Source organism: Phoxinus phoxinus (genome assembly GCF_949152265.1).
Source record: "Phoxinus phoxinus genome assembly, chromosome: 2".
NCBI lineage: Eukaryota > Metazoa > Chordata > Actinopteri > Cypriniformes > Leuciscidae > Phoxinus > Phoxinus phoxinus.
Window position 1 is genome coordinate 37,045,777 of NC_136877.1, and position 22,684 is coordinate 37,068,460.

At 43.6% G+C, this 22,684-nt stretch overlaps 2 protein-coding genes across 3 annotated transcripts in view; one reads left to right on the forward strand and one right to left on the reverse strand.

Annotated features, from left to right (window-relative positions):
* Positions 1-22,684, reverse strand: part of ccdc102a (coiled-coil domain containing 102A) — a 159,959-nt gene that overhangs the window by 60,568 nt on the left and 76,707 nt on the right. The window contains exon 1 of one of the 2 annotated variants that reach the window (XM_079605018.1): positions 2,735-3,183. The exons of the other annotated variant lie outside the window; for it this stretch is intronic. The gene's annotated coding sequence lies outside the window, so the exon portion shown is untranslated. Of the gene's footprint in view, positions 1-2,734; positions 3,184-22,684 lie in introns of those variants that run through there. 2 annotated transcript variants of the gene reach the window in all.
* On the forward strand, positions 12,416-22,485 carry LOC306987873 (uncharacterized protein; the record flags this gene model as incomplete). The annotated part of the gene is made up of 8 exons (XM_079592481.1): positions 12,416-12,445; positions 12,543-12,607; positions 12,835-12,934; positions 12,982-13,054; positions 20,839-20,901; positions 21,059-21,505; positions 21,642-21,690; positions 22,189-22,485. 8 exons carry the CDS (start codon positions 12,416-12,418, stop codon positions 22,343-22,345), a joined length of 984 nt encoding a protein of 327 aa, XP_079448607.1. The 3' UTR covers positions 22,346-22,485.

The window sequence follows — 22,684 nt, forward strand, 5'->3', positions numbered from 1 at the left end:
CAAAATCGACTGCTGGCGGTAGATCCTTTTTTTATTTAGCACTAAAACTTTGGAACAGTCTTCCTACCATTGTCTGGGAAGCAGACACACTCTGTCAGTTCAAAGCTAGATTAAAGACACTTCTCTTTGACCTATAGCATTCACATAATACATTATAGACTTCTATAACTCAATGTTAGGCTGCATAGATTAGGTCAGCCGGAACTGGGAACACCTTCCATAAATCCTGATGTACTGATTACATCATAAGAAGAATGGCATCTACGCTAATTTTAGTGTCTTTGTTTATCCCGAGGTTTTCCCGCAGCCTGCCGGATCCAGGCCGTATCCAGATCTGACGAAGGACCTTCGCCTGGACCTGATGACAACGCAATGCTGAAGTGCTAACTAGTCTCTCTCCTGTGAAGGATCCCTTTACCACTCTACAGATAAAGCATTGTCAGAATAATTTCAGTGATACAATTCTGTATAAAAAGTTTAAGGCCAGACAAGTAGTTTGTTTAGGGTTGGTTTGTAGGGAATTACAAACCTACGCACATATATTCAAATGCGCATAACTATAGAACTAATTCTTAATGCGCATGTGAGCGCCATCAGCGTTTCTCACAGGTTCGCGTTTAAAGTCTGTGTAGAAAGAACGATGTCGTCTTAGCGGCCTCGTTGCGACGGAAGTGAATCAATCAAAACTAATTTTAGCTGGAAAAGATCTTTATTCAAGAACCGCTATAAAGCCAAAACAATCTCTGTTACCTTAAATTATCCGTTTATCACTGTAAAGCCGCTTTGAAACAATCTATATTGTTAAAAGCGCTATATAAATGAAGATGACTTGACTTTAAAATTATTGATTTAAAAATCTATATTTTATTTTGACAAAATAGCATTAAGAATAGAAAATAGAAAATCTGTTAAGAAACAAGAATGACTAAAATATATATAAAATAGTCCACACAACATGTGTGTTGAATCCAGAGTAAAAGATTGCAATTTACGTCACAATTTAGATTCAATTGCTTGTTTATGAATCACTGATCCTGTTACAGCAGTTGTGGCCTTAACAACTCACTGGAGGGGAACACTGTCATTGAATAATGTCATAAATCTGTTCCTCACACAAAGCTATCATATAGCTTGATCAAAGTAATATTTTTATAGTAACCAGTAATATAAAAATATACAGCATGGACTATTTTTATGGTGCTTTTAGTGTAAATTATTAGAGCTTAACAGCTGTGATCACTAGAAACTGGCCTTGTAAGATCTTTTTTTTTTTTTTTGGAAAAATATTTCCTGAAATATTAAATAATTTGTTTCAAATAAGAAAGTAATGCAGGTTTGGAATGATAAAAACAATGATAAAAATGTTCATTTTCCGTGTGTTCTGAAGAAAATCCGAAGATACGGGAAGACAGAGGGACATTTTATGCACCAAGCCCAACGTCCTTGGAACTGACAAACTATATTCAAACTCAATCTGGTCCTGACAACATAACTGGTCATTGCGATTGCAGTTGAGATGGTTGTGGTTAGGGTGGCCACAGGGCCAGGCTCAGTGTGGCCTTGACTGTTCCTCTTTTAATGCAGTGATGCAGAGGAGGAAGAAGAAATCACTATATCTGTGGGTGACCAGAGTGCTCCAGATGTGGGATTCTAGAACATTTCTTTGAAAAAAGTTAAAGAAAAAAAAAACATGAAGACAGACACAAGAGAGAAAAAAAAAACATGTGAAACTTCGGTCCCAACCAATTAATTCCATGTAATTTACAAATCATAATTTCGGGTCCTTGCGTTTTTGGGAAGCAAATCAATATTCTTGGATAACTATAAATTAGTCGGATAAACTCCTCTGACAGCTATTAGGGGAAATATGACCAAAATGTATTTCTCTGTGGTCACAGATTTGCTATTTCGAGTGTGGAAAAAGTGAGCGCTGCTGTGGCTTTATTGAACTTTTGTGACCTCCAATTAACACTGTTTTTGTGTAGAGGAAGCCCTGTTTTTTCTTCTTCCTTTTTTACCTGCCTCTTTTACAACTGGGCGTTAAAGGGGACAGCCCAGCCAAGAGGAAAACAGATGTCATGGTCTTAAAAGCCCTATTTTCATCTGTCATTAGCCAGTTGGTGACAAAGTTATGTAGACCTACTGTAAGTTTGACAGAGGGGGAGAGTTGCATTAGGTCTTAAGAAACTAAATAAATTATGTATTCTTTCTGAAAATCCACAACCCCACAAAAGTCTACATTTGAATGGCTTTGAGTCACTGGGTTACATTTAAGTCTGTAACATGCCATTCAACGAATGAATGACTATGGGTTCTTGCAAAGAAGTGGACTTTGTTCCACAACTGTAACTAACTTCAGTCAATTTTAAGATCAAATAAACAATGCATATATAAAGTCTGATTCAAAAACAGTAATAAAAAGACTAACGACGATGAAACTTTTCTACTTCACCCTCCATAACAGTTCTTTTTCACACAGGCTCTATAACGTTACTATATTTCCAACGACGTGACTCAACGTAACAAGATACTGTTTGTAACAGCAACACGTCGGCTTCAAGGTAAACAACGTAGCAATTCACGGGTAAACTGTATATTTGGGAAGTTCAGCGTGTATACAACGACGTCTGCGTGCACATTTCTATCGTGTTGAATGTCACTCGACACCGCTGTTCGGATAATTCACAACAATACATCTCTGATCATGCCATGAACCATTAGAACGTGCACATACCTGAACAATATGAAGAAAAACATGCGAGGAAATCCTCCGGCGTGTTTTGCAGAATTCTGCTTTTCCACAACAATTCCCGAGTTCAAATCCACCGTGGATGTTCCAGCAGGAATTTTCCCACCGAGCGAAGGAAAGAGCAATGTGAGCGGAGGATGGAAGAAGGGGAGGGATAACAGAAAGAACGGAGGCGGCGCCTTCACCGTCACCAAACTTCCAGCCTGGAAGCATTTTGTCAACACACCATATACAAAAACCTGCATTTTGCCCCAAAAATATGTGAGAAAACTGACAGTGCCTTAAAGAAATTATAACATTGTTACACACATAGTGTATGCCAAAATACCACAGTTAGTTTTACTCAAACTGCAATGAAAATTATCATTGAGTATATTGTGTACAAGTTTTTCAGCAAAGTTTTGATTTGTAATTGTAGAGGCCTTCATGTAGGCCATATAAAATATGATACAGCAGGCTTTATAGGTGTTGTGTGGGTGCTTACACGAACCACAAAGGTAATAAAATATCTTAATAAATACTAATTTTATTCATACAAAGTCTTTAAAATCTGGTTTAAACATCCACCCTCACTCAGGAATGGCAAGAAACAGACAACAATCCTTTACAGAAAGGAAACCAGATAAATCAAAATAAATCAACAAATCATTAAACCAAATAGGACAAATTAAATCAAAACCAAGGCAATCTGTTACAAACATACAAAAATAAATCAATTCACATACAATCACTTAAATCAAGATAAAGGTGTAAATTATTATTAACTAAACAAACACTTCATACCTTTAAAACATCAATTTTACCCTCAGGCCGCTCTGGTTACCGGGGTTCTCGGGAGCGCTTGCGATCTACAAATACAAATACTTAAAACACCTGCACACTATTCCCTTTATCACATGAAACCCCAGCACAAACACTATATATCTTACTCACCCAATTCATTCTCAGCGCCGTATTTGTGTGGCGTCTTCACCGCATGAGTTTGGTGCATCACTTAAATCAGTCCGTGCTTGTCCCCCTTAAGTAGTATATGCACAGTTCCTCCCCCCACCCCGTTTAACCAGAGCTCAATGCCACATCCACCCCCCACTTGTCAAATCATCGTCCCGATGATTCACTATGTACATTTCCTGACAACAACTCTTTAAAAAAAAACAACATTAACCCCCTCTCACTCTTTTTAATTCATACATCACTTGCAGCAAAAGATCTAAGACTGTTTCCATTGCCCCAACCTCGCTAGAAGAGGGTCTTAAACCATAATTTGACCCTGTGGGGATTGCTGCAGCTTCCATACCCTGCACCGATCGTGGCTCCCTAAAGAGATTGCTATGCTGTCCCGCTGTGGCCCTCTGGGAGCGTCGAACAGTGGAGTCTGTCCCAGTGGTTATTGATTTCTCGTCATCTCTGGAAGCTACTTCTTCTGCACTCATTTCCCTCTCAACCCCCGAAGACAGGTTCTCTGGTACCACCACCCGGAGCTCCTCCCAATCCTCCTCAGACTCAGACTCTGACAGTGCCATGCTTGTACTTGAGTCTGTCCCTTGATGCTCCCTTGACCATACAGGCTCCTTCTGCAGAGGTCCACAACGGCGTAGCTCCAAACGATGCACATTCTTCGGTGGACGCGATTGATCCACTGGAACTACCTTATACACGGCCTTATCCGGGTCCAATCTTTCCAACACACAGTGAGGCAAGTCCTCCCAAACATCCTGGATTTTATTTCTTCCTCTCACTCTGCGATTACGCAGATAAACCAAATCCCCTGGATTCAAGCTGGCATCTTTGATCACCCCTTGATGTCTTTGTCTCTGCTTGGCCATACTGTGCAACCGTCTCTGTGTCAGCCTATAAGCCTGTTGCAGTTTGTGCTGATGTTCAATCACCCAGGTCTCCACCGTACCTCCTCCTCTCTTTTCCACTGTACCACCCCTCAACAAATGGTCAATTGGGAGATCAGGACTCCTGCCAAACATTAAAAAGAATGGGGAAAATCCAGTCGTAGCATTTTCAGTAGTATTATATGCAAACAATACTTCATGCAAATACTCATCCCATCTCATTTTCTTTTCAGAAGGAAGGGCCCTGAGGAGATCATGTAAAGTTCTATTAAAACGTTCACACTGCCCGTTACCTTGGGGGTGAAATGCTGTTGTTCGGCTCTTCTGTATGCCATACATTCTACACAACTGCTGCACCACTTCAGACTCAAAGCACCGTCCTTGGTCAGAATGAATCCGGGCTGGAATTCCGTATCGATGAATCCACTCCTTGACCATCACCTTTGCCACTGTTATGGCCCTCTGATCAGCTGTAGGTACGGCTACTGTGAATTTAGAAAATACATCCGTTATGACAAGCACATTTTCTCTTCCACTCCGGGAACGTTCCAGCAAAGTAAAATCCAATGCCACAACCTCCAAGGGTTTAGATGCTTGAATGCTATTCATCACCGTTTTTACTTTAGGCTGAATATCCTTAGACACGATACATCGAAGACAATGTTTGCAGAACTCCTGAACATCCTGGTACATCCCGGGCCAATAAAAGCGTTGACGTACAAGCTTAAACGTCCGGTCAATCCCCTGATGACCTTGATGGTCATGCAGCTGACCAAGAACTTCCTGCTTTAAGACTTGAGGTAAGAGAAGCTGTTTTACCCAGCCCCCTCTAGCATCTGCAACGACTCTATAAAAGATGCCTTCATGATCTTCCACTTTATCCCACTGTCTTAACAGCTCAAGTGCGTCTTTTGACTCCTCTTTTCGCTCTTTCTTACCTGGCCCTTCCCCCTTATTCCAATAGAACTTGAACCGGGAAATAGCAGGATCCTGTTCTTGCCAGCTCTGCAGATCCTGTGTCTGAAATTCAGGGAAAACAGAAATAACATCCACTGTAGTTACAGATTGTGGCAAAACACTCCCCTTGTCTCCGTCCTCCAGTCCCCCTTCACCATTAAATGTGGGGGTCACTCCCTCTGACACGGCCAACTGTCGTGCTCCTGCCGACTTTTGTCGGGACAAGGCGTCGGCATTTCCATTCTTCTTCCCAGGACGGTACAAAATTTCAAAATCGAACATGGCCAACTGCGAAGCCCATCGCTGCTCCACAGCCCCCAATTTGGCAGTCTTCAAATGACTCAGAGGGTTATTATCTGTAAACACCGTAAACTTATTCCCAATTAAATAGTCCCGAAATTTCTCGGTTACTGCCCATTTAAGGGCAAGAAACTCCAGCTTCATTGTACTGTAATTATCCATATTACGTTCAGACTCCCTCAGACCTCTACTAGCATAAGCCACTGGCCTCCGCTTACCTCCCACGTCCTGGGAGAGCACCGCTCCGAGTCCTGTATGGCTGGCATCTATTTCAAGAAAAAAAGGCTTAGTGAAGTCAGCATAGGCTAACACAGGAGCAGAAGTTAATTTCCTTTTCAGTGTTTGGAAAGCTTCTTCATGTTTGTCATCCCACCTCTGTCTGAATTGTTCACTAGTCACATATACTCTTTTCTTTTGCTTCTTACCCTTTGGTATTTCCCCAATAGCAGCCAACTGATGTAGTGGTGCTGCAATCCTAGCGAATCCTTGCACAAAACGTCTATAATAGCTTGCAAATCCCAAAAAAGATCTAAGCTCTTTTGCTGTCTGAGGTTTCGGCCATTCTGCTACTGCTTGAATCTTCTCAGGGTCTGTCGCCACTCCCTCCCTAGAAATGACATGACCCAAGTAACGTACCTCTTGTTGGAAAAAACAGCATTTACTGAGCTTAACTTTGAGACCATGATGCTGAAATCGTTGCAAGACTTTCTCCAATCTCTCCAAATGTTGCTCCACTGTTGACGAAAACACAATCACATCATCCAAATACAAGAGCACTGACTGAAAACTTTCATCACTGAATATACGTTCCATCAGACGTTGGAAAGTACTTGGCCCATTGGACAGACCATATGGTAAACGATTATATTCAAACAGGCCAAACGGCGTACAAAAAGCAGTCTTTTGTTTATCCTTTTCTGCCACTGCCACTTGATTGTATCCGCTTGCCAGGTCCAGGGTGGAAAACCAACATGCTCCACTCAACACATCTAAAGATTCTTCAATTCTAGGCAGGGGATATGAATCTCTTCTTGTTTTAGCATTCAGCTGCCTATAATCCACACACATCCGAATTGATCCATCCTTCTTCTTTACAATCACAATCGGTGAAGAATATGGGCTGCAGCTTTCCCTAATTACATTTTGCTCTAAAAGTAATTTAATATGAGCTTTAACTTCCTCATATTGAGTAGGGGGCAACCTTCTATACCTTTGACAAACTGGGTCCTCATCTACCAATGGGATCTGATGTTCAATCAAATCAGTATACCCCAAATCCTCACTTCCTTCAACAAACACAGAGGCATATTTATTCAACAAACTTCTGGCCTTCCCTTCATGCTCCACATTCAACAGAGGAAAATTAAGTGTCCGAACTTGTTGAGCAGCTATTACCTTTGACTGTGACACATTACTTTGCTCAATAAAAACCGTAAAATTTTGTTCTTCCTGTACTGGGGTAAACTGAATATCGAGATCCCCTCCACTGGCCACCACTTCAGCCCTATGTACAGAAGCTAGTCGAACATGTGGGTACAAAATAACATCACTAGTCCCCACATTCATAATTGGGACCAGCAATTGTCCTTTTTCTGGGGACACTATTGAACCTACAATTAAAAGGTCTGCTGGTAAACTCCCCTCACTCTCTATCAAAGGCTCCAAAAGCAAAGACTCCTTTGGCATGAGTCTAGTGTACCCACTCGCTGCACAAACCAATTGAAGCGTACCTGCTGGCACCTTGACTGGACTTTGGGCCAACAGGTTCACAAAAGACTGATTTTGTGTATCGTACAATTGACAGATTTCCAACGCCTGTTTCAAAGAAGCCTCACATTGCTGCATCATAGAACTTTTTGAATATTGAGACCCAAATTGCTGCTTCAAAAGGTTATGACAATTTTGAATTACATTCATACCGATTAAACCAGGAACCAGTTTCTTTCTCTCTCTTGTCTCTGTGTCAAATGTGTCTTTCACCACCAACACCCCCTGTTTTGGAAGAATTTGGTCAAGGATATTAATATCTAGCTCTAGATAACCCACATATGGGATATCAAGGCCATTTGCTGCTTTTAACACCAGCCAACCACACTCCTTCAATGCATCTACATCCTTTCCTGCAATGTGCTGTTTAAAAAAACTCTCAGTCATCATGGAAACCATAGAGCCAGTGTCAATCAAACTATTTATTTTAACACCCCCCATATTAACAACAGTAACTGGACATTGACCCACCAATTGTTTATAGATTTCCAGGCTAGTTCTTTGAACCACAGAGCCAGGTAACCCCTCACTTACTGTGTGGCTCTCCACAGCAAAGGGTGTTAGTTTAACGGGCCAGGCTGTTGGGCTTGGGGATTGGATACATCATCCGCAGGGTGTCTCTGCTGCCCCCATACTTGACTGGGGTTCACAATCTCACTACAATAACGCCCAATATGTCCCACTTTCTGGCATTTGAAACAAATAGGCTGTCCAGAGGGATCAAATGAATAAAATCTTCGTGATACTCCCCGCTGCTGCCTATTAAAGGCTTGAAAATTTGACATTTTCTCAGTTAAATCACTTAATTGCTTTTGCTGGCTTTTCACCATACCAAACAGCTCCACTAACATTGGATCTGCACTCTGTTTTGCAATCACCGCTTCACTCTCTATAGTACTGAGGTTCTCAGACCCAAACGATGTTTCTGAAACCCTCACCCCGTCACCAGCCCACTCCACAGCTTCTTTGCGGACATCAAGGAATGTTAAGCTTGAATTCTGTCTAATCATTCTTTTTAACTCTCTACAGAGTTCCTTACTTCTCACATTCTCTGCAAACTGATCCCTAAGCATTACATTCTCGTCTGACATACCCCTTGGGTTACAACTTTGTAGTTCTTTTAACAAAGCCATTAATGCATGGGAGAACTCAATTAGCGTTTCATGTTTTCCTTGTTGCCTCTCAAAAAACTGTCTCTGTAATGCAGTAAATGATTGAGCACTTCCAAATACTTCAAGCAAAGCTTCAAAAATTCCCTCTGGCCTAGACCGTGTTTCCTTAGATCTATACTTAATTTCCTGTTTTGCCTCACCATCTAGATGTTCCCAAATGTAATCAACTGCTTGGTCTGGTGTAAAATTACGGGCCTTAAACACACTTTTCAGGTCCTCAATCCAATCACTCAGAGGTACACTTGAAGATTTACCAGTATAAACTTTACATCTCTTCTCTCTGGGAACATAAACCACCTCTACCTTTGTTGTGCTTCGTTCTTGCCGCACAGTCCCAGTGTCCATTACAGCACCCCTTGACAGTTTCTCGTTCTCAATAGCCAATCTATCCTTCTCTTCTTTCTCCCGCGCTAGTCTCCTCTTCAGATCTGCCAGCTGATCCTGAAGCTCCTCCATTATGATCCTCTGTGCCGTAGTCCTTAGCCCTTATTTGCCGATCGTCTCCGTCTTCACCATGGTTTTGATTTAATTTGTCCTCAAAAAAACAAAAACAAACAAAGCAACAACAACAGAGAGAAAAAAAAAAATGAGAGAGAAAAAAAAAAAAAAACGGAGTACACCTAAATTAGGGACCCCATCCTCGTCGCCAAATTCTGTTGTGTGGGTGCTTACACGAACCACAAAGGTAATAAAATATCTTAATAAATACTAATTTTATTCATACAAAGTCTTTAAAATCTGGTTTAAACATCCACCCTCACTCAGGAATGGCAAGAAACAGACAACAATCCTTTACAGAAAGGAAACCAGATAAATCAAAATAAATCAACAAATCATTAAACCAAATAGGACAAATTAAATCAAAACCAAGGCAATCTGTTACAAACATACAAAAATAAATCAATTCACATACAATCACTTAAATCAAGATAAAGGTGTAAATTATTATTAACTAAACAAACACTTCATACCTTTAAAACATCAATTTTACCCTCAGGCCGCTCTGGTTACCGGGGTTCTCGGGAGCGCTTGCGATCTACAAATACAAATACTTAAAACACCTGCACACTATTCCCTTTATCACATGAAACCCCAGCACAAACACTATATATCTTACTCACCCAATTCATTCTCAGCGCCGTATTTGTGTGGCGTCTTCACCGCATGAGTTTGGTGCATCACTTAAATCAGTCCGTGCTTGTCCCCCTTAAGTAGTATATGCACAGTTCCTCCCCCCACCCCGTTTAACCAGAGCTCAATGCCACATAGGGTTAACACAATGGATTAAGTGCATATGAGGAAAGAGGTTAGGCTATATGTATTATGATGCAGATTTTGTTGTTGTGTTATATTGTTTTAAGCAACTCAGATTGTATTCAATGATTCAATGTATACATTTAGTCTATTCACACAAACAAAAAACATAACAGGGAGGAAAAGGTCCAGAAACATTTTATGACCTCAGCCTGTGACTAAACAACACTGTATTTGAATCTCTTTAGCTTCAGCACCACAAACTTGAGCACCAGTTCCAAAGCTAAAGGTTTGATCTCATTGATAGTGGCAGCATAGATTAACCATTAACAAACGGTGCAGGCGGCAGATAAGGCCTCCTCCCAAAGCAGCTACATCTTTCTCTATCCTATCATCATCAGGAGGGGTCTGTCTCTGTTCTGAAAAACACCCCCTACTGGATATAGTGCGAGACAGAAGGGGTGTAAAGAGCAATGTAATTGGTAGCAGAGGGAGAAAGTCTGTCAGTGAGACTGGGTTTATTTAGCGCAAGTCACTAGAGAATGGGTGGAACATAGGGTGAATTCGGGTAATCTGGGACATTGGTTAATGTGGGACACCCAAACTCTGGTGTGTTTATTTCCTGTTCTAACCAAATTTAGTCAACAGGACTTTTACTATATGGGTTTAGCATGAATGTGACTGAAATCACATGACTTCAGGGCAATTGTCAATCAATAAGCTCCTCTGGGAATTGCATGACAAGGTCAGTGACATAGGATTCTGACTAGATTCATTTTAAGGACATAAATTTGTCATAAATAAGCCAATGTTCCCAATTGTTGTAAACTTATATTTGTAAACTATTCAAGCAACAAAATATGTATTAAAGTGTTGAAAATGTGTTTTTTTTTTTTTTTTTTTCAAGCATTTTGTTGTTGTCCCACTTGATCAAATATGATTGAGAATCTGGGACAGCATGCTTTGGGTAATCTGGAACATTCTTCAAATGGGTGAAATATGCATTTACTGTAATATGCACAAACCGCTAAATGGGTTCTCTCACTTTGCTGAGTCTCTCACCTGCAAGGAGTTGTTGTTCCCTGAGTAGCCCCAATTTAAATAGAATGGAGAACTTAAATGGCTGAATGAATAGCCTACTCCGTTATTGTTGCTTGTTGTTGCTAAATTTAAGTAGATTTTTATACAAAAATGTTATACAATTTTAATAGAGTTTTAAATGGATTTAAAGTAATTAACAGTAGATGTAATCGTGGGTAGAAATTATTTTTCCTGATATTGGAACACTTCATGAAAAAATATGACTATATGTGTATATTAATTAATGAAATGTATACGTTTCATTAATTAATATGAAACATTTATACATTATATAAATTTTCTTAATGACATTTCTGTACTTGTAATTTTTTCATAATGCTTTTTAAAAATGGGTGATATTGTGTTTAAGGCATGCATAAAGGATGGTGAATATAGGCTTTTTTTTAGGCCTAATACACGTGTCCCAGATTACAATATGACCTGTCCCAGATTATCAAATTCAGGCAGAATTTTTGTTTTTGGCACAAAAATGCTCATAAGTGTGGCATGTCTCCTCTGGGTATAATATCTACATTCTTTCTTCTGGTGTGGTTAGAAAACATCTTAGGGATTTCAGAAAAGTCAAAATGGCAAAAAGAAAATCCCAGATTACCCGAATTCCCAGAACTCTACATTTTGTAGAAAGAATTCATTCAGAGGTAGCTGTTATCATGCTATATGAGCATCGGTTGGGTATCAATTTGTAAACTGACAAAAGTAGCTATAAAGCACCGCTATATCGGCATACAAAAACATGCTGAAGAAAAACAAAATTCCTGAAAGTGACCTAAAAGTCCTCTAGGGGGAGCCATATCCTCAGTAGTTGAGCTGACAACATCATAAACCACATATAAATCTACAATATCTGAATGTACAAAACGTTGCATCTTTTTCCCCCCAAAACTTAACGCACAAATCCAAGAATTGCACATAGCTACAAAAAACATCTCTTGCAAAATATCCCAAACACATCTCAAAAGCAAACATTTGACTTACAGTTTTTCTCAATTGCTAAAACACTAAACCCTATTGTCTGAACCAAATGCTCAGTTGCCTGAACTCAACCCACTGATTGAATCAATCACTCTTTTGGCAAAACCATAAGCACTTTTCACCTGTTTAGACACAACTTGCCAACACATTTTCATTGTGATGAAAAAAGTCAAACACAATTGAAACACATGTGTCAACACTTGAACACAACAACTCAAATTGATCACACTTGTGGCTAATGATGTGAGGGAACATATACAGTAAGCCAGTTCAGAGAGCACTGGTTTGTTTGCCCTACAATGGATAGAAATCTGAGAGGAAGAGTTCGTGTGAGAGGAGGTTGAGGTGGTCGAGATGGTCAGCGAAGACAAAGAACAGTAATATCTGATGAAATAAGAGCTACTGTGATTGACCATGTGTACATAGGGTACAGCCAAACATCAGATTCACTGTGTGTCCACCATAATCCGAAGATTTAGAGAAGAGAACAGGTAATTATACCTTTTTTTGACATTATAGTACAGTATGTAAATGTTGACAGCAATTACTGTAGGCCTATGACATACTATATACTGTACCACAGTATACTGTAAGTAAATATGTTTCAGTACATCACTGTACCAATGTACTGTAGTATTATAATGGAGGGTTGGTCTAACTGTTTGTAGGCCTAGTATTCCATGTATGTTTTTTGTAACTCCATGTTCTCTTTTTGTAGAATTAAAAGACTGAACCAAGGTTTTATCAATCTTTGCCTTCCACCGTACTCCCCTTTCCTGAACCCCATTGAGGAATTCTTCTCCTCATGGCGGTGGAAGGTATAACGCCAACCTTACACCAGGGTAAATCAAAACATTTTGTCCAGACAAATGTGACCTGTGATGTGGATGAAGTCCTGTGTGGCCTGACCCTGTACGGAGACACGATGCTGTGGCTGAGTAATTACAGTATTTGTATATTTTTGTACTTTATTTTTTACATGGGGTTACTGTACACGTGACAAACGCATATGATTTCTGTTTGTTTTTACAAGTGCTACGTGTAAATGCACAAGTTCTCTTACGTAGAGTTCTCTCGTACTGCGTCGAAAGAACGCTACGGGAAAGATATTTCTTTGTCGAGATTGAAGCCTAAAATTAATCCTTAATTTTGCTTTTCTGAAGCATACAACCTAGGCGGAGCAATACAGCTCACCCATTGGCTGCTCTGCCAGAAAAGCACAGCCTATGCGAGGCCAGAGACGCTGACCAATGAGGACGCTTCGCGCCCTTCTGCGTCACCTCCCGCCCAAACAGGCGTGGCCTAGGCCTATAAATACGAGCATAGCTGTCTAACACACTGATTTTCTTTACTTCACGAAGCTACACGCATCGTAAGACCGGATTCGAGCCACCACAGCCGTCTGATACAGCACCTCAGCAGGACGAGCCCTTACCTGAAGCCGCTGGTCATCGCCGCCTTCAGCCGCCGTTCCCTGCTGCGCTTCTCCGGCGTGGAATATCCTTTACATTATGTGTGTGTGTTTTGTGTGTGTGTTCGCCGTCGCGTCACACAGTTTTTCCACACTAAAGAGCCGAGCGTCTTTTTCAAGATGTCTCGCACCTCCTGTGGCTCGTGTAGAGCCCCGCTCAGCGACGGGGACCACGTGCTTGTGTTTCCTGCCTGTGAGTATCACGCAGCTTCAGCTCTCGTCGATGGCGGCTGCCATCACTGTGATTTGATGCCTACGGTGACTCTGCGGACTCGCCTGGCGTTCTTTACTGAAGCTGCATCTTTCCGCCCGCTGCAGTGCCGCGCCGTGAAAAGCGCCGTGCTCAGCGGATCCCGGAACCTCCCTCCACCACGAGGTGCTCGCCGCTGCTGCCGCCAGCTTCTCCGCCCGCTTCGCTGGACTCTCTGACCGACGGACAAGGGCCGCTGAGTGCCGCCGCGTCCGTCATGAACGAGGGTGAAGCCGCGTCTGTGGAGGACGACTGCTATTCTCTCCTCGCTTCGGCCGCTCTTGAGCGTCGACGGAGAAAGACCAGCATCGATGCGCTTACCGGCTGGATGGCTGCTTTTCTGCAGAGGAACGTACGTTACCGTCCTCACGACCCGCGCCTTTTTCTTCCTGAATTCACGAAGAAATCGCGGAGTCCCGGAAAGCCCCGTTTTCAGCCAGGATGCGCACTTCTGCTTCGAGGAAAGCTACAGTGTTAAATCCCGCCGCGGCCGGATTTCACTAAAATGTCTCGCTCGCACAGTCCCAACATACGCGACCGTGCCAGTGTATTTTGCAGTCACCAAATCGGCATCAATGCCCGTTTGCCTGCACACAGACGCCGTTTTCACGACGCCCCAGGTAAATCTGAAAATGTATTTTCTGGTGTCCCGGCCACGGCCGATGGTGTAATGTGTGTATCCGTAATGCCCACGACCTAGTGCCCATTCGTACACACAAGCACAGCCCTACACAATACAGGGCTTGCACACATAAAATCGACTCATGTCGGTTGTGCTTCACATGTAAGTTAGTGAACGTGCCCGCTTTTCAGTGCCCACAATCACTACACACTGCATGTCCCGTGGTTTCTGTAAAAACGAAACGAATGCACGGTCAGTCGGTTCTGATAGACAGTACTCTCTGTGCTACACGGTGTCCCGGCCACGGCCGATGATGTAATGTGTGTAACTGTATGCCCACGACCCAGTGCCCATTTGTACACACAAGCACAGCCCCACACAATACAGGGCTTGCACACATAAATCGACTCATTTCGATTGTGCATTATATGTAGTGAGCGTGCCCGTTTTCAAGCGCCCACAATCACTACAAGCTACATGTCACACGGTTTCTATGAAACGAAACCAATGCACGGTCAGTCAGTTCTAATAGACAGTACTTCCCAGTGCTATAAATGTACCCGCGTTCACGCACCCACATTTATTCTCAAACATGCCGAGCCGTACGGGGCTCGCACCGCGCGCTCTCTCTTTCAGCTGAGAGAGCTGAGCGCGCGCGGGCTGCCCGCTCGATTAAGCGCGCCCCCGCATCACGCTGCAATGGCGCCCATGTTACAGCACACGACTGCTCTCGTGTCGCCGCCATTTCGCGACCAGAGCCGGGTTTTTCAACCCGTGCAAGCACAGCCCTGAACAACACAGGGTCTGCACACATAAAATCGGCTCATGCCGATTGTGCTTTACATGTAGTGAGCGTGCCCACTGTCCAGTGCCCACAACCACTACATACTGCACGTTCCGCGGTTTCTGTAAAAACGAAACTAACGAACGGTCAGTCAGTACACAAACACAGTGTCCCCGGTGTTATAAGTGTGCCCGCCACCAAGCGCCCACGTTTATTCACAAACATAACGAGCCCCGTAGGGCTCGCCCCGCGTGCTCTCTCTCAACTCAGAGAGTCGAGCGCGCGCGGGACGCATACTGTGTTAAACATGTCCCCCGCCTCAGACGCCACGGCGTCCATGTTACAGCACACGGTTGCTCTCGTGTCGCCGCCATTTCGCGACCAGGGCCCAGATTACATTCAACCCCTAGTCACACGTGCAGATGCATGGGAAAGACTTCCCGGGGTCTCAGAATGGGTGCTAGAGACTATAAAAAGAGGCTATTCGCTACAGTTTCATCGACGCCCTCCCCGTTTCACGGGAAAAGTCGAAACCACGGTACAAACAGAAGTAGCACATCTACTTCGAGCCGAAATAGCGAAGCTATTGAGCAAAGGGGCCATAGAGCCTTTATCTCAAGCTCAGAGCGAAGGGGGTCTGTACAGCAGATATTTCCTGGTACCGAAGAAAGACGGGGGTCTCAGACCCATTTTAGATCTAAGGCGTCTGAACAAAACGCTAACAAAGCGGAAGTTCAGAATGCTCACGACCAGAAGAATCCTCGCGCAAATTCGCCGAGGAGACTGGTTTATGGCGATAGATCTGAAAGACGCGTATTTTCACATACAAATTGCGTCACGTCACAGGCGATTTTTGAGATTCGCCTTCGAGGGCCGGGCATATCAGTACACAGTCCTGCCATTCGGCCTGTCTCTAGCACCTCGTACATTTACAGTGTGCATGGACGCGGCGCTGGCACCCCTGAGACTCCGAGGCGTTCGAATTCTGAACTATTTGGACGATTGGCTAATTCTGGCTCAATCGCCGTCAGAACTCGCTCACCACAAGACACTAATACTCGATCACCTCGAGTGCTTAGGTCTGAGAGTCAATTGGGAGAAAAGTTCACTGTTTCCCAGTCAAAGGATCTCCTTTTTAGGACTGGATCTGAATTCACTGTCTATGACAGCACAGCTGTCATCACAGCGCAGGCGAAATACCCTGCAAATGGCGAAATCCTTCCGCAGCGGCCACATAGTGCCACTCAGGAGATTTCAGAAAATGCTGGGCCTCATGGCCTCAGCCTCAACAGTGCTGCAGTTGGGTCTGCTGCGCATGCGCCCACTACAGTTCTGGTTGAGAGCGCGCGTACCGCGCCGAGCATGGTTACACGGTCGTTATCGCCTCAAGGTCACTCAGGAATGCATTTCAGCCCTGACACCATGGAGAGCGTCAGACTGGTACCGGTCAGGTGTAAGCCTGGGGACTTCCTCGAGCCTGAAGGTGGTGTCCACGGACGCGTCCACCTCAGGCTGGGGAGCACTGCTCGACGGCAGACCGCTCTTTGGCCAGTGGGCAGAGCGGGCCAAACTACCGCACATAAACTGCCTGGAAATGATGGCGGTGGACTTTGCGCTGAGGCGCTTCTGTCCCCGGATAAAAGGACACCACGTCCTGGTCCGCTCGGACAACATGTCGGTAGTAGCCTACATAAACCGCCAGGGTGGCGTGAGATCCCGGAACCTATTCAGGTTAGCGGAACGCATACTGGTGTGGGCCCAGCACAACCTGCGCTCGTTAAGAGCAATGCACGTGCCAGGCCACTTGAACGTAGGCCCGGACAGACTCTCACGGAACAACGTTCCTACGGGAGAGTGGTCCCTACACACACAGACAGTGCGTCTGCTGTGGAAAACGTTCGGCAGAGCGGAAATAGACCTGTTTGCAAACCAGGAAAACGCTCACTGCCCAGAATTCTTTTCGAAGAGCACGAACGCGCTGGCCAGAGTCTGGCCCCGCCGTCCGCTCTATGCTTTTCCTCCTGTCTCACTCCTGCCTCAAGTGCTGGAGCGTATCAAGGAGAGCGGATGCTCAGTACTACTGGTTGCTCCATACTGGACGAATCAGACCTGGTTCCCAGCTTTGATGCGACTGAAAAGTACTGCCCCGTGGCCGATTCCAGTGAGGAGAGACCTCCTCTCACAGGCCAAGGGCTCGATTCTGCATCCTCACCCCGAGCTTTGGTCCCTACACGTATGGGCCATAAACGGGTACCCGCTAACCTCCCAAGAGGAGTGTTAGACACGATCGAACAAGCTAGGGCTCCGTCTACTAGACGACTCTACGCTTCCAAATGGTCGGTGTTCTCTGGATGGTGTTCAGATCAAGGTCTGTCACCACTTCAGTGTGGAGAACCGGAGATTCTCTCCTTCTTGCAAGAGCTATTGGATAAGGGAAGAACCCCATCCACGCTCAAAGTCTATGTGGCTGCCATATCAGCGTTCGTTAATCCAACGCTTGGCCATTCACTAGGCAGGAACGACCTGGTGGTCCGCTTCCTTAGAGGCGCCAGGAGGTTAAACCCTCCAAGGCCTCCTTCAGTCCCCGTTTGGGACCTTTCTACAGTGTTGAACGCTATGAAAGGGGCCCCTTTCGAGCCTATTCACTCAGTTGACATGAAACACCTGTCTTTCAAGACCGTGTTTCTTTTGGCTATCGCTTCAGTGAAGCGTTTGGGAGACTTGCAAGCGCTCTCAGTGAGAGCTTCTTGTATGGAGTTCGGGCCAAACGACTCTGTAGTCGTATTGAAACCGAAGTATGGGTACGTGCCTAAGTCCCTCAACACACCGTTCAGGGCTCAGGTCATCTCCCTGTCGGCCCTGCCGGCCTCAGAGGACGGAAATAGCTCCCTTTGCCCGGTCAGGGCATTAAGAGCTTACGTGTCCCGCTCCGCTGTTTTTCGACAGACGGAGCAGCTCTTTGTTTCGTTCAGCGGGCGCTCCAAAGGGCGAGCCGCAACGAAACAGAGTCTGTCTCGATGGGTAGTGGACGCCATTGCGCTAGCCTACGCATCTAGAGGTTTGGAATGCCCTTTGGGCATCAGAGCACATTCCACGAGAGGCATGGCCTCTTCATGGGCTTGGTATAGCGGAATCTCGTTACAAGATATCTGTATGGCGGCAGGCTGGGCCTCCCCGTCTACATTTATTAGGTTCTATAACCTAGAGGTTCCTGCGTTGCAGGCTAAACTGCTCTCGGTCTAGAAGACTATGTATAAGTGTTCCTGCCCCGCGCTGCGGCCCAGGTCACTTCAATGTTTAATATGTATAAGTGTCCCTGCCCCGCGCTGCGGCCCAGGTCACTTCAATGTTTAATATGTATAAGTGTTCCTGCCCCGCGCTGCGGCCCAGGTCACTTCAATGTTTAAGCATCACTCACTGACAATGTGTCCCATGAGCATGCTATTACCCCTCATATATATCTATATTTACATATATATGCTATTATGCCTTAAGAGGCACTACTATAAAGGGATGATGCTATTTTAGCCGCTCTCCCTATACTTCTTAGGGTAGGCACTTGTATACCAGGGCGCGCGCGCCCTTAGGTGTCTGTGTCGGTCCAAGAGCACGCACGGCGGTTTACATAGGGTTCCCGTAGCGTTCTTTCGACGCAGTACGAGAGAACTCTACGTAAGAGAACGTACTCGGTTACTAACGTAACCTCGGTTCTCTCTAGGAGAGGGAACGAGTACTGCGTCTCATGGCCGTGCGTGCCCACGCTGCGTCGCTTCATTGGCGAAAATCAGTGTGTTAGACAGCTATGCTCGTATTTATAGGCCTAGGCCACGCCTGTTTGGGCGGGAGGTGACGCAGAAGGGCGCGAAGCGTCCTCATTGGTCAGCGTCTCTGGCCTCGCATAGGCTGTGCTTTTCTGGCAGAGCAGCCAATGGGTGAGCTGTATTGCTCCGCCTAGGTTGTATGCTTCAGAAAAGCGTTTTACAATATTACAAAATTAAGGATTAATTTTAGGCTTCAATCTCGACAAAGAAATATCTTTCCCGTAGCGTTCTTTCGACGCAGTACTCGTTCCCTCTCCTAGAGAGAACCGAGGTTACGTTAGTAACCGAGTACGATTTCTGTTTTGTCTTTTTGTTTTGCAACATGCATTTAGCCTACAGTGAACAATAAACATTTATTTCTCCAGCTTCATGTCCTGAGCATTTTGTTTTCTATTTTTCTACGTAGTGTTTAGTGACAGTTCTGTAGTGTTTTTATTTTGATTAACTAGGGGCACGATTTGAGTACATAGTTGTGACGAAGACTCAGATTGAGTAGGATCCATGTGCAGCTTTATTACAAGAGATGCAAGCTCAGTGTACAAACAGGCATGGGTCAAAATACCAGGGCGAACAACAATATCAGAGACAGAACAACAAACGTGGTCAAAGCTGGCAAAAGTTCAAGGCAGGCAGATAACAGCAGAAGTGAGAGTCCAAGTAAAACAGAGATCAGGGGCAGGCAGAGAAGAGTCGTAAACGGTAAACCAAGGCAGAGTCCAAACACAGGCAGAAGACACAATAACCAGATAATGCTCCGAAATCCAGCCGGGGCAAACAAGACTTCGCAAATTGTGCATGAACAGGCAGGGTTTAAATAGTCTGGTGATGAAGATCAGGTGTGCAGTAATCAGTCCCAGTCTGTGGCTTCTTGGGAAATGTAGTTCAAAGCCAACGCTAAAATTCAGGAGAGTGAGACCCCCGGTGGACGACAGAGGATTCTTCACTGGCGTTCGTGACAATAGTTCAGTTTTGAGCACAGATTGAACTGTTTTGAGGTGAAAGTTTGGTTTTGCAAGAAGAGTCTGAGGTTTTGTGAATGTAGCTTGAAAATTGGAGTTTGTGTTCACAGTTTCGAAAAAAAGGAGATCAGCTTTCAAGAAATGTGTCTTAGCAATCGAGAAAAACTGTAAGAACTCTCACTTCTTTCCAAAAATCATTAACATTGTTACCTGCTATGAGCTTCTTTGCCATGGAATCAGCCCTCATGGCCTGCTCATTTTTACATATAAAGCGAATGGCATACTTATATCTTGCATTAGTGAGCTTCTTATGCTCAAACACAGGACCTTGTCGAGGTCTACCAGCAATAGCCAATGATTTAAACAAACAAACAAAACACAAAAAAAGTTAGAAAACACACTCAGGCGTCACTCACCACACACTCTTCTCACTCGCTCCGCAAACGCTTGCACATGCAGAGAGAGAGAGAGAGAGAGAGAGAGAGAGAGAGAGAGAGAGAGAGAGAGAGAGAGAGAGAGAGAGAGAGAGAGAGAGAGAACAAGCAGACCATAGCAGGACAGTTTTCATTGCTTTGAAGTTATTAGTTCTAATTGTCAAAAGTCAAACTTTAATTTGTACGTATATCTGTTCTCTACTATCTATTTTGTTTCTATTTACTGTATATAATATGTTATACATTTGGGTCAGTTGTTATGTGTTTCATTAGATTGTGGCTCTGCTATTAATAATAGTTTTAGCTGTGGTCTGAGAGTGTGGTTGAACTTAACACTCTGACACAGCTGTGTTGAAGTCTGTATATGTTTCTCACGATCAGAATCCAAAGACCGTAACGTAAGGATGTGGATGATTACCTGTCTTTTGTTCAGTTTGGGTCTGGGTAAGAAAGTGATCACTAAAGAATTCAATAAGAATTCAAGGATAGTAGCAGGAAGAAATATGTAGAAATCAACAAAGCAAAAAAGTTATTTTGTATTTTTTTGTGTTTGTTTGTTTGTTTGTTTTCATCAAATCATTTAATGTTCTTGTCCATTTAGCAACATTAGAGAATGACAGAGACTTTAAGATGTGTGGAATATGGCGCCATGGCAACGCATCCCGAAATCTGAAGTATGATTTGAAAACAGGCTGTGAGAAAATTGAGATTTCAGCAAATGAGAGCACACTCTCTATTCGGGGCAGTATCACAGCGAAGTGCACACGATCTTCATCCATTCACCTGGTTTCAAACGCTCTTCAAAATCAAAGTCATTTCTGTGTGCTCTGGGAGCCGCTGCTGGACCTGCTGATAGTGGAGGTGAATGGAAACACTCACATTCTGTGTGAACCAAAAGGCCTTCAAGGATCCTGCTGCACTGACCTCTCACTGGGAGACCAGGAAAATGCCAGTCTGTATGGTATTGTGAAAGGCAGCACCCGTGGTGATATCATCAGGAGTGATGTAATGGAAACATATACATTTAAAGGGGGTTCAATCAACTGCAGTAAGAACCTTTAACCTGTAATATGTTCATTTTTGTCAAAGTTTCAGATATAAAAAGTTACACTGACTAAGTTTAGCATTTCTAAGCATGTAATTAGTTTGGTTTCAGTATATTTCATCTGTTTTCCCACTTACAGAAGAAAGCTTCTGTGATGAGGCAAGTCAGAAGTCCAGAGGAGCAAACATGTAAGCCAATTATCATTTCACTAGTTCACCTGCCCATTCAGCCTTAAACTAACTTGGTTTGCTGTCCTTGGAGGAGGCTTGAACCCAGCTTGAGCTCCAAATTAAAACTTCATTTGAACTTCATTTTATTTTAGTTTGGTAGTTTCACTATTACTTTAGAGTGTTATGAACTGATGTGTTCAATCATGCAGATATCACCTCCTCCTTCCTTGAAAGAGTGCAATCATGATGAGCTCAACGTGTGAAAAACAGAGGTTGAGCCACAGGAAGCTAAACACACACGCTGCAGTGGCTTTATTAGTTATATGTTCATCAATGCATCTTTAATTCATTAATAACATCTTCAAAACTTTCCACTTGTGTAATCATGCTATTTTTGCTCCATTCATGTCTGAATATGTAAGAATAACTTATATGGTAATACCTACAGAAAGTAACATTTGAGTATCTGTTATAGTGTGATCAAGTCTGAATGTGTGTTTGTGCGTGTGTTTTCAGGATAGAGGAAGTAGTGATGAAATCCAATACAACAGGTCATGTGGATCTACCTTGTGCTCAGAGCACAGTTACTGAGATGGAAGAGGGCTTCACAGGGCTCAATTTAACTCTGCCAGTAAATGACATTCACATTTTTAGAAGCAGAAGTTTTAAATAACATTTGAGTCACAAGAATGTCTCTTTCTAGAACATGAATGTATACAAAGTTACGTTCAATTCTTTGATAAATGTGCTACATTTCAGGCCCAATGGAATGTAGCCCCAAATACGACACCTTCCGTTTATCTTCCCTCGAGCCTGAAATCCATATCTAGGAGAAAATCCAAAATAGTGGTTACCTACTACAAGGACCTAAGGTTATTTCAGGTATGACAATATTTGTAAAGCATAAATAATCATGTGGATTGTTTAGCTTATGGGTAACAACAACATATGCAGTATATGATACAACGGTATTTGTGATGTGTAGCGGGGGCCGTCGGATTCAAGTCTTCTG